The sequence below is a fragment of the Gobio gobio genome (genome assembly GCF_949357685.1).
Source record: "Gobio gobio genome assembly, chromosome: 3".
NCBI classification, from domain to species: domain Eukaryota; kingdom Metazoa; phylum Chordata; class Actinopteri; order Cypriniformes; family Gobionidae; genus Gobio; species Gobio gobio.
The window spans coordinates 10,490,498-10,502,730 of record NC_137099.1 but is presented as its reverse complement, the minus strand read 5'-3'; the positions used below and the strand labels follow the sequence as shown (position 1 = coordinate 10,502,730).

Here is a 12,233-nt window from a genome sequence, read left to right as displayed (position 1 = left end):
GGGTGTGGTCCTGGTCAAGACAATCTCCTGAACTCCAAACTGAATGTCAGAATGGGAAAGAAAGGTGATTTAAGCAATTTTGAGCGTGGCATGGTTGTTGGTGCCAGACGGGCCGGTCTGAGCATTTCACAATCTGCTCAGTTACTGGGATTTTCACGCACAACCATTTCTAGGGTTTACAAATGGTGTGAAAAGGGAAAAACATCCAGTTTGCAGCAGTCCTGTGGGCGAAAATGCCTTGTTGATGCTAGAGGTCAGAGGAGAATGGGCCGACTGATTCAAGCTGATAGAAGAGCAACTTTGACTGAAATAACCACTCGTTACAACCGAGGTATGCAGCAAAGCATTAGTGAAGCCACAACACGCACAACCTTGAGGCGGATGCGCTACAACAGCAGAAGACCCCACCGGGTACCACTCATCTCCACTACAAATAGGAAAAAGAGGCTACAATTTGCACAAGCTCACCAAAATTGAACAGTTGAAGACTGGGAAAATGTTGCCTGGTCTGATGAGTCTCGATTTCTGTTGAAACATTCAGATGGTAGAGTCAGAATTTGGCATAAACAGAATGAGAACATGGATTCATCATGCCTTGTTACCACTGTGCAGGCTGGTGGTGGTGGTGTAATGGTGTGGGGGATGTTTTCTTGGCACACTTTAGGCACCTTAGTGCCAATTGGGCATCGTTTAAATGCCACGGCCTACCTGAGCATTGTTTCTGACCATGTCCATCCCTTTATGACCACCATGTCCCCATCCTCTGATGGCTACTTCCAGCAGGATAATGCACCATGTCACATCATTTCAAATTGGTTTCTTGAACATGACAATGAGTTCACTGTACTAAAATGGCCCCCACAGTCACCAGATCTCAACCCAATAGAGCATCTTTGGGATGTGGTGGAACGAGAGCTTCGTGCCCTGGATGTGCATCCCACAAATCTCCATCAACTGCAAGATGCTATCCTATCAATATGGGCCAACATTTCTAAAGAATGCTTTCAGCACCTTGTTGAATCAATGCCACGTAGAATTAAGGCAGTTCTGAAGGCAAAAGGGGGTCAAACACAGTATTAGTATGGTGTTCCTAATAATCCTCTAGGTGAGTGTATATGGTAGGGAAGTATGTGATTTCAGGTGCAGCCATAGTTAACAGACTCATACACAGACAAAGCTCCATAGCCCTAGTAAGCCATTTTTGGGCAATACAGGCAAATTCATATTATGTATTATATCCATCTAGATAGGCAGCTCACTAGATTTTAGGGCAAATCCAGTGATAACCTATGCACAAAACTCTTAAGAGAACAAATGATGAAAGCAAACTGTAAAAAGTTTACACACAAATTACTCCAATTCTTTCCTTAGTGGTAGAATTCCTCTTTAATATACTTTACAAATGGATATACACCCCTGAAGAGAAACAAAAAAAGTCAAATTAAATAAAGTGAATCCTCACTAATTGAACAGGCTTTATGGCTGAGCAGTTCAGTAGCCCAGTGCATGCTACCAAATCAGACATGTATTAAAATCCCAGTCTCTCTCGCTCAAACACACACTCGCTTTCACACAAACACAGTACTAGCATACAGGTATTCTTGTGTACATGCACACATCGGTAAAGCTGAATGTATACACTGACAAAAATGCATACAAGAGCAAGGCTAAATCTCACCGACACATCCAGAACAAGTCAGGGTCATATTTCACCCCAAAATCAAAAGTAATAAGAAATTATATTTTGCATTTTTATATTATTTGATTATAATTATGTATCATTTCCTCAAAAGGTCCTAATGGAAAAAATATTATTATTTTTTAAAATAGGAGGAAAACACATAATAATGTCACAACTAAAAAAAATATTCAATCTATGCAAAATAGAATTCCTTGTTTTTTTCCCCCTTTGATTTTAAGTGTAAAACGTGAGCTGGACATTCGTGAGTTTCACCCATAAACGTCTCACAGATTTGTACTGAAATAGTTTCATAACTCACTCAGAGGCACCTGCAGATATTCTGATATTTCTACGCGTGATACGGAGTAATCTGATAACTGCAGTGATTTTACACGAGGGGAGGTGCCGAGTTACAAGAAATGGCTTTACAGAATCCGCTCGGAAATCCAGCGACGTATTCTGCGGGACATCAGTGCTATATGTTTTTGCGCATTGGTGGACTCCTCCCCCGGGGCGAACGAACCAATGGAACTTTGGGATTTCTATGACATCACTTAAGAACAAATGAATCTCAGTGTTTGTAAGTTGTCAAGTTTTGAGAAGCAGGCTGCAGAAGTTGGCTTACAACGTATGTCCAGTTATATGTGGCAAAAACACAGAGGCACTAGCATGGGAGGTGACATCCGAGAGGTTACACGTCCTCGTTTTCATGATCACCATCTTTGTACTTCTTTTTTTCTTTTCTTTTTTTGTGGGGGGAGGGGGGTGGAGAAGTAAAATCAAACTTGATTGAGAAGAAGCAGCGAGAGTGTCCGCTTCAAAATAAAAATCCCACAGAAATGGACAGTAAGGCCCACATCCCCCCCTCCCAAATCTTGATCAGGGACTTGCGGCGTCATTCATTACACATTTTAACTGTCTTCTTTCCCCAAGAATGTTTTAATAGTTTGAGATTTTGTCTCTGTTGCAGTCTGGATTGACGTAGATCTGCAAAGTCACATGCATGTGAGAGGGGCTCTCGTGGCAAACAGAGACATCATCTTGCATAGTTTTTGATGAAGTCCTGAACTTTGTTCCTGAAATCCTCCTAAAACAGGAAGCATTAAGGAAACTGATGGGTTTGGATAAAACGTGTACCTGCAAATTCTCTGCACATAGGGTTGGGTGATACATTGACTATTTATGATATATTCAAGACTATTTTCTTGGCAATATAGTATATGCAATATCTTTGTATTTAATTTTTAATTTTTAGCCATTACATTTCCAAAAGACTGTGACAGTAGACGTGTTTGCAAATCTGTTTAAAGGGATACTTCACCCAAAAAATTCTGTCATTAATCACTCACCCTCATGTCATTCCAAACCCGTAAGACTTCCGTTCATCTTCAGAACACAAAAGATCTTTTTGATAAAATCTGAGATTTCTGTCCCTCCATATACAGCTTTGCAACTGACACTTTGACGCTTCAAAAAGTTCATAAAGAGATTGTGAAACTAATCAGTAGGAAATGAGCAGTTTCTGAAGAGATTTGATCGCTTCATCTGATGAACAGATTGAATTTAGGCTTTTCTTCACATATAAACATTCATCAACTCACACATCAGTTGTGGTAAAGCAGCACGTCTGAGCTTCAGACGCGTTTCTTTGAGCGTCTTGCGCGAGTGGTGCTTTTTGTGCATTCACACGTTTGAAGCGAATTCGTTTCTGATGACCGAGTTGAAAAATTTGAACTTTGGCGTCAATTTGCGCCACGTTATCCAATCAGGAGCCTGCTCGCTGCTGTCATGTGGTAAAGTGACTCCAAAGTTCAAGAAACCCTGCATAATTTAAAAATACTACTTTTGTGTCACAAAATGTAGTTTTAAGACTTTTTCAGGTGAGAATGTAGTTGTTTAAAGCTCAAATCTGTAGTTCATTTATAAAGAGAGCGCCTATTTAAAAAAAAATTTATCTTGAGCTTTTGGAGATATGAGATCCAGGCGATCACCGGGCGCTCAGCGCTCATTAACCCCGGCATGAGCAGCCTTTCCTCGGCTAGTCCTTCTGACGTTTGCCGCTGGCTCTGATGTCCTGTAGTGGTGCATCTTGTGTGGATCTAACGGGCGATCTTTGGTGTCATGAATCTATCATTTGTTGTCTGCCAAATCGTTTTGACTGAGGGCAAAGAGAAGTTTCATAACTTTATTCTTTAGGATATTTAAATATACATGCAGTGAAGATAATGTAGTAGTTGCCTGGACCAAATTTGTATGGCTATTAATGTTTAATATATATTTTTAATGAAAATGAAAAGAGGCAGAGTGGTGTTTTATGACATATTTCTCCTGGAGCGCCTTGAACGCTCGTCTATTTCGCTTCAAGCGCTCAATTTATACCAGCATCCAATTCGCTGTGGATGCGCGAACGGATTCAAAATGTTCAAGCATCTAAATAGTCACGATTTTGACGCTCTATTCGCGTTTGGTGTGAACGCAGCATTACGCAGCACATTTGAGCTTCCTCAAGAACCAATGAGGTTCATTCTCATATTACGCAGCAAGTTTGAGCTTTCAAAAGAGGTTTGTTCCCGCACATCAAGCTGGTTCGGTTGAGCTTCTGTTTATGTTGCTGATCAATGTTTATATGTGAATAAAAGCCTAAATTAAATCTGCTCATCATATAACGCAATCTTGTCTATTTAGTCTCTATTTAGACAAAATCACAGTTTTATGATCTCTTTATTAACTCTTTGAATCGTCAAAGTTGTAGTTGCGTAGCTGTCTACAAAAGGACAGAAATCTCTCTGATTTCATCAAAAAGATCTTAATTTGTGTTCAAGATGAACAAAAGTCTTACGGGTTTGGAACGACATGAGGGTGAGTAATTAATGACAAAATTTTCCTTAAATGCGTGATGTGTGCTGGTGTTCTACCTTGTCCCGTAAATGATGCTCTGCTGCATCTATATTCAGTGGGTCATCAAAGTTAAGAAGATCCTGTGAGAGAAACGACACAGCTATTGGTTTTCATACTCAAAATTGAAAACGGATTATCACAGCTCTTTCTTGAAGATAGCATGTGTACTCACAGTAAAGAGTGAATTCAGTCCCCATACTACATCCTGAAGACATAAAAATGGGTGGGAAAAATACAGATTAGCCAACACAGAAACTTGTCATGCTGACTTCTGCAAAAAAAAACATAATTTTCTTTGCAATAAATAAACCGTGGAAGCTTGTTTCTGCCACTGAATCAAAAATAAAAAAGGTAATTGTGATCTCACAATTCTTTTTGTTTACATCTTGCAAAAGTCACTTCTGACTTTTTTCCCTCAGAATTGCGTGAAACTCGCAGTTGTAAGTTATAAGGTCCAATTCTGAAGAAAAAAAGACTGAATTGTGAGATAAAAAGTTGCCATTACCTTTTTCATTTTTTATTCTGTGGCAGAAACAAGCTTCCATAATTAAGGAAGGAAGGAAGGAAGGAAGGAAGGAAGGAAGGAAGGAAGGAAGGAAGGAAGGAAGGAAGGAAGGAAGGAAGGAAGGAAGGAAGGAAGGAAGGAAGGAAGGAAGGAAGGAAGGAAGAAAGAAAGAAAGAAAGAAAGAAAGAAAGAAAGAAAGAAAGAAAGAAAGAAAGAAAGAAAGAAAGAAAGAAAGAAAGAAAGAAAGAAAGAAAGAAAGAAAGAAAGAAAGAAAGAAAGAAAGAAAGAAAGAAAGAAAGTAAACACTTTAATGAATTTCCCAAGATGCAGAAATTACCTGTAGCGTACGAGTGGGTGCCCATCCAGTACCATCAATTGAATGCTCTCGCAATAAACTTTGCAAAGACATTAAGATGAATACAATATCATTTAAAGAACATTAAAAAAATCAAAACAATGTGGAGTCTGACACATTACGACACATGAATACATAACAAATACAGATATATATACCTCAGGCAGATCTCTCCGGTTTCTGCAATGTTTGGGTGCCATATTCTAGTCAAGCACTTGACTTTAGGAGGCTGTGGAAAGCAGAGCATGATTTGTTATTTCCATGTTTGATTTTGTGTTTGGTTTACAGGAATAAATCGCTCAAATATGAACAAATCTGCCATCAAGTTCATGGCAGTCCGAACCCAAACGATTCAGTGGAACAGAACATCTGGCAACACTTTACAATAAGTTTTCATTAGTTAAAATTAGTTAATGAATTAACTATTATGAACGAACCATGAGCAGTACATTTGTTACTGGATTTGTTATTCTGTGTTTATGTTAGTTAATAAAAATGTGTTATTTTAGTCTATAAAGTTTTAAAAATGGATATTTTTCTTACACAAACACCCCACAATGCTTCAGAAGGCCTTTATTAACCCCCCTGGAGCCGTGTGGAGCAGTTATATGATGGATGGAAGGATGCACTTTTATGGACTTCATAAACGAAACAACAATTCACTGCCATTGTAATGCTTGGATTAGCCAGGACTTTATTAATATAACTTTCGTCTGAAAGAAGAGTGACATATACACCTAGGATGACTTGAGGGTGAGTAAATCATGGGCTAATTTTCATTTTTGGGTGAACTAACCCTTTAAGACCGGTCTCAGGACCAACACCCGTCTCGAGTACTACAATAATAATGACCTCCTTTCACACAAATTACTTCTGGTCATTACAATGCAGCTAGGTTTTTAAATTATCACAGAGGTTTGTATAATGCTTTGCTTAAAGGGTTAGTTCACCCAAAAATGAAAATTCTGTCATTAATTACTTACCCTCATGTCGTTCGACACCCGTCAGACCTCCGTTCATCTTCGGAACAGAAATGAAGATATTTTAGTTGAAATCTGATGGCTCTGAAAGGCCACCATTGGCTCAATGGCACGTTACACTCTCAAGACCCTTAAAAGGTACTAAAGACGTCGTTACAAAGTCCATCTCACTACAGTGGTTCTAAAATAACTTTATGAATCGGCGACAATAGTTTTTGTGCGCAAAAAAACCCTAAATAACGACTTACATAGTGATGACGATTTCAAAACAAGGCATCATGAAGCTTCGAAGCGTTATGAATCAGTGAGCCGAATGATGATTCGGATCGCGTGTCAAACCGCCAAACTGCTGAAATTTGGAGATTCAAACCGCTGATTCGACTCATTGATTCATAACGCTTCGAAGCTTCATGAGGCCGTGTTTTGAAATCGTCATCACTATGTAAGTCGTTATTTAGGGTTTTTTTGCGCACAAAAACTATTGTCGCCGATTCATAAAGTTATTTTAGAACCACTGTAGTGAGATGGACTTTGTAACGACGTCTTTAGTACCTTTTAAGGGTCTTGAGAGTGTAACGTGCCATTGAGCCAATGGTGGCCTTTCAGAGCCATCAGATTTCAACTAAAATATCTTCATTTCTGTTCCGAAGATGAACGGAGGTCTGACGGGTGTCGAACGACATGAGGGTAAGTAATTAATGACAGAATTTTCATTTTTGGGTGAACTAACCCTTGAATGCCTTTTTCCTCCATAATATTTCCTGATTTTGCTCAAACCTTGGGCTGTGGGTCCATGTCTGGATCTCTGCACAGCTTTTACGGGGCTATTACAGGTCCTCTAAGGTCAAGGATGGGTTGTGTTATATATGTGTGCATTTGTGTGGGCACGCTCAGGCAGCTATTTTATTGAATTCAGACACTGCAGAACATCAGTAATGGCTGCAAACATCTATTTAACTGCCCCGCTTACAAATGGACTAATAAAATCATCGTTGCAGTGCAAGTGAGTAAGTGTGGCATTACCTCATTACTTCATGATATGTCACAGACACTTACCACCATATTATAGGCTTCAAGAACTTCAATCTCAAACTGAAACTTTCCACCAAGGTAATAGCCTTCATCTGAAGAGATTTTTTTGTAGAAATGTAAGGTTATCTTTTCACTTGCACAATACAAAACATTTGACAGATACTAGCAATGAAACAAAAAGACGAGCAAAGGCCTATTCAATGTAAATCATCTGAAAATAAGCTAATTATATTTATTTGCTCTACTGGTTCCAGACACATGACCCATAAGACAATAGAAAGTAGATTATAATGTTTTATTTTAAATACTTGTGATCTGTGAGAAAAGGCCTTCCTATTAGGTACGGATAGGTCAAGTGAACTCTTCCACATTTGAGCATTTGCATTTAATGGATGTTAACAGTTTACCCTTTTTAAAAGAGGTCAGAATTACCTGGAGAAATGGCCAACTGAAAGTTATGTAGTTTGTTTTCATCAGGAAATGTAACTTTACAAGTATCTGCAGAAAGAATAATATACAGAATAATAGTTACTAATCACAACAAATATATAAATTAGCATCTGCATTACAATTCAACTGCAATACCATTCAGATCCAGAGAGATTTGTAGCACAAAAGAGAATAATTTATGGTTTGTTTGTTTTTTTCATCATTATAAAATGTCCACTGCGATGTATAAAAGAAGCAGCATTGTGGACGCTCAAAACTCATACAATAAATCAGACAAAAATCATGTTATGGCCAATAACTAATAAATGGCCGCTATTCAAATTCTATAATATTTTGACAAAAGAAATTAAAATAAATCACAAAACACCAAAGTCAATCATTTCAAATGCTACAAGGCATAATTTAGGTAGGCTATATCAACATTATAATGAACAATGTGAATATTTATCAATAAAGATTGCAGTTATTGACACTTCTTGGGATTAACTTTAAATTAACTTTATATATAATTGTTTGTATATGTAAAATGATATATAGCAATGTCCTGGATAAGATATACTCACTTGGAAGGTTGGCCTCAAGTTCTGCAACCTCTGTAAACACAAACGAAAGCATTCAAAACTGATGACACCAGCTTTTACTAATGACATAAACAGATGTTTTAGAACGATATATCGTTTTAAAATTTCCTTTGCTACTAGAATACTTCCCTGAATTGTTTATTATTGGAATCTTTGTCTATGAAGCACTGATACAAGAAAAAGCATATACATGGTCGCCAGCTATATATGGCCACCTGCAATCTCACAACACCATTTCTAAATATTCTGTTGGGGAAGATCCAATGACCTCACAGATTCAAAAAATAGCCTGAGTGTTTGACTGCAGATGGGAACTGCTTCATAAGCTGCTGGTAATGGCACACTGACTCCTCCTCTCAGACTGTTATATATAGAGTTTACTGCTTTTCTGATCTGGCCTGCCTCACATCACCTTACTGGCACTACAACAATGATCTGATTATAAAGTGTGTTGAATCATGACTGACAGATAGACAGACTGACAGATAGACAGACTGATAGACAGACAGACTGATAGACAGACAGACAGACTGATAGACAGACAGACTGATAGACAGACAGACAGACAGACAGACAGACAGACAGACAGACAGACAGACAGACAGACAGACAGACAGACAGACAGACAGACAGATAGACAGACAGATAGATAGATAGATAGATAGATAGATAGATAGATAGATAGATAGATAGATAGATAGATAGATAGATAGATAGATAGATAGATAGATAGATAGATAGATAGATAGATAGATAGATAGATAGATAGATAGATAGATAGATAGATAGATAGATAGATAGATAGATAGATAGATAGATAGATAGATTTTTAAAACACTTCTACGGTACAAAGCATGTTTTTCCTCTTGTATTAGTAAAAAGAGTTACAAATGGTTTCTTTAACCTTGTGGTTTTTTTTGTGGAAGTCACGTCCCACAACCTGTTCATGTTTGTAACTGCCTAATATGTATGTGACCTTATCAGAACAGACCTAAAAATGGGTTGTGAAGCACCAGGCGCTCTAGTGTCATGATCCCCGCACAGGCAGGAGGAGTGTTTGGTCAGAGATTCGTACCTTTGATGAGCAGTCGATCTCTGATGGACACTCTATGAGAGGCATCGTTGGAGCCTGCAGGGGTCCGGCCGGCCCTCATGCCCTCCTCCCTCTTCAGCTTACTGGCTAACGTCAGCATACCAGCAGACCAACATATACACACTCACACACCTGTGAGGAACACAAATGCACACAATGACGGTGAACAGTTTACTAAAACATGTCACTTGAAATAAATGAACGAAAAAAAATGGTAACACTTTACAATAAGGTTGTATTAGTTAACATTAGTTAATGCATTAGTTACTAACAATGAACAACACCTCTGTTCAGCATTAGTTAATCTTTGTTAACGGAAGTCCAGCTGTTAAACATTAACAAAGATAAATAAATGCTTTATAAGTGCAAGTAAAATACAGAACAATTTAAATGGAAAATCTAAAAATAAAATCTAATTCAAATGTTATGTCCCAGTGAATGCTAGGCCTGTGTTTTTCCCTGTTTTGCAGGTATGGTGTTTAGTGGGGTTGTGGTTTTTCCACCTGAGGCTCATTCTTGGGGTTATAAGAACTGCAGTGCTGATGATTACGGAGGAGGGCTATGCCGTGACTGCTTTTTTTTCGTTTGTAATATTTATTTAATCACATTCATTCAGACCTTGAGCTTACAGTCATCTTTCATGCACGTTTTTCACTACTGACTTCCACTAATACTGACTATTTGAATACCATTGTTAATTATGATATTTATATAATATAAATTACAACACTCTGTGTTGCCTCTCGTTCATGTTGCAATTGTGAGCCGGTTAAAAAAAAAAAAAAACACACACACTGGTGAATATTCAACACACTTTGCATTATTATTTTACATTTTAAATCTAACTCTTGAACAGTTAAATAGGCTACCCGACTTTGTGCAATAACCTATTTATTTGACCTTATTTATTCATATTATTATTCACAATACTGTAAATGTGTTCATTTGTAAATGTTTATTCTGACTTAATTTTATACTTTTATATATTTGTTATTCTTAAATGTTATTATGTGTCTTGTTATTTTTATATGCATGTACAGAAAACTTCAATACCAAGGTAAATTCCTTGTGTGTGCAAGCAAACGTGGCAATAAAGCACTTTCTGATTCTGACATTATTTATTTTTGGGGTTGCAAAAACCCCAATTTAGTAGGCCTATGTTTTCTGCAAAATATTTGCAATGATAATCAAATTTGTATTTTTAGCCAAAATACAACAGTTAGTTACTAAATTATTAAAAATATTATAAATCTATTATTTTTCCGTTCAAATTCGTTTAGGTTCCTTGAACTCAATAGCCATGTATTATTGAAGCTTTAATCCTCTGTTGTTGTATTACAAATGTATCTTTTCCAAATAATATGTTTGTCTTATATGTCTGGGTTTCTGTATTTGTATACAGCAAGCAAAAAATACAATAACAAATTATTTAAAAAAAAAAGAATAATCAGTGTGCTGCAGTTTGTATATCAATCATAATTTATTCATGCTTTTTTGTATTCTGAAACAAGCAGCTACTGTATTGTAATAAATACATTATTATTACTATTATTAACTGTGCATATGTAAACTATATGTTTAAACTACGTACATGTCATCAAATCACATCCTTGTTAATTTAGGACAGATTTATTTTATACCAACAAACCTTACTGGAGATCACATGAAGTACATTGACATTATACTGGCCATATAGAATTACATAACTGCAGCCTCTTTGAAACAACAACAAATATATATATTTAGAGAAAAACAGACTGGCCAAGCATTTTACTACATATTCTGCTACAGATATGTTATTACATGTATACAACTTAAACACAAAGGGACACAATCTCTAGTGTGAAAGCATCAAGTACCATGACATTACCATGATTTTGGTGACATGGTTTCACGGTAATATGTCACTGACAAAACAAACAAATCGACAATAACATGTTTTATTAACAAGTAATGTGGTAATAGCATGGCATTCTTTAAAGTATCTTAGAATAGCATGTAAATACTCTGGTACAGGAATAGGGTAATCTGTCAAAACAAATGAATAAATCAAAGTACCATGGTATTACCATCTGTCACCATTTGTGTGGTACCTTAATACTCTGGTATAAAGCAATATTAAACCTCCTAAAACATTTATATATGTTGTAGAGACTACCATAAGCGTACCAGATGCAGATGTTTTGAAATAAAACAATACAAACTTTCATAATCATCAGTTACCGGTTCGGATTTGAGCTGTTATTGTGCTAACATGTACATTCGGAGCTACATTTTATCCCCCATCACACAGTGCATTTTTTATCCTGGAATTGAGATGCCTATCTTGTTATATACTGAAAGTAAGTGACTAAAAGGTCTTTATTTTCATAATACAACTCTGGAAAATGTCAAATAACTCGGCTGCGATCGATATTACACTTACCTGCCGCTGTCAGAGTCACTGAACTGTCCTGTTTACACCATAATCAGGATACTGCAAATAGATTTCACGCCGTTTACCCACAAATAACTTTTATGTAAAACAGGCTAAATGTCGTTAAAAGAAATAGAATTGAGTGGAATACTGTGCGGATTAGTTCCGCTGAGTTTACTGATTTCCGCTGCCCGAGCGGTTTACAAGCCGGAAGTTGCTCCGTTCATTCAAAAAAAGAGTCC

General features: G+C 37.1%; 1 protein-coding gene across 2 annotated transcripts; it reads right to left on the bottom strand.

Annotated features, from left to right (window-relative positions):
* Positions 1–1,341: 1,341 nt before the first annotated feature.
* On the bottom strand, positions 1,342–12,197 carry ube2f (ubiquitin-conjugating enzyme E2F (putative)). 2 transcript variants are annotated; one of them, XM_079812220.1, is made up of 10 exons: positions 12,001–12,197; positions 9,558–9,707; positions 8,465–8,494; positions 7,884–7,949; positions 7,476–7,543; positions 5,598–5,668; positions 5,422–5,479; positions 4,752–4,784; positions 4,597–4,659; positions 1,342–2,768 (listed from the first exon to the last, which is right to left on the bottom strand). In XM_079812220.1, exons 2-10 carry the CDS (start codon positions 9,673–9,675, stop codon positions 2,718–2,720), a joined length of 558 nt encoding a protein of 185 aa, XP_079668346.1. In that variant the 5' UTR covers positions 9,676–9,707; positions 12,001–12,197; the 3' UTR covers positions 1,342–2,717. The 2 variants fall into 2 exon arrangements, with proteins under 2 accessions (XP_079668346.1, XP_079668347.1); XM_079812221.1 differs by lacking the exon at positions 12,001–12,197 and adding an exon at positions 11,446–11,482 and having other exon boundaries at positions 1,367–2,768.
* Between the last annotated feature and the right edge of the window lie 36 nt (positions 12,198–12,233).

Excerpts from the sequence above, each read along its gene's own strand:
- ube2f (XM_079812220.1), bottom strand. The coding sequence starts at position 9,675 with ATGCTGACGTTAGCCAGTAAGCTGAAGAGGGAGGAGGGCATGAGGGCC. Across the intron at positions 7,544-7,883 it reads TCAGTTGGCCATTTCTCCAG|ATGAAGGCTATTACCTTGGT; the intron begins GTAATTCTGACC and ends AAATCTCTTCAG. Across the intron at positions 2,769-4,596 it reads AGCATCATTTACGGGACAAG|GAGGATTTCAGGAACAAAGT; the intron begins GTAGAACACCAG and ends TTCCTGTTTTAG.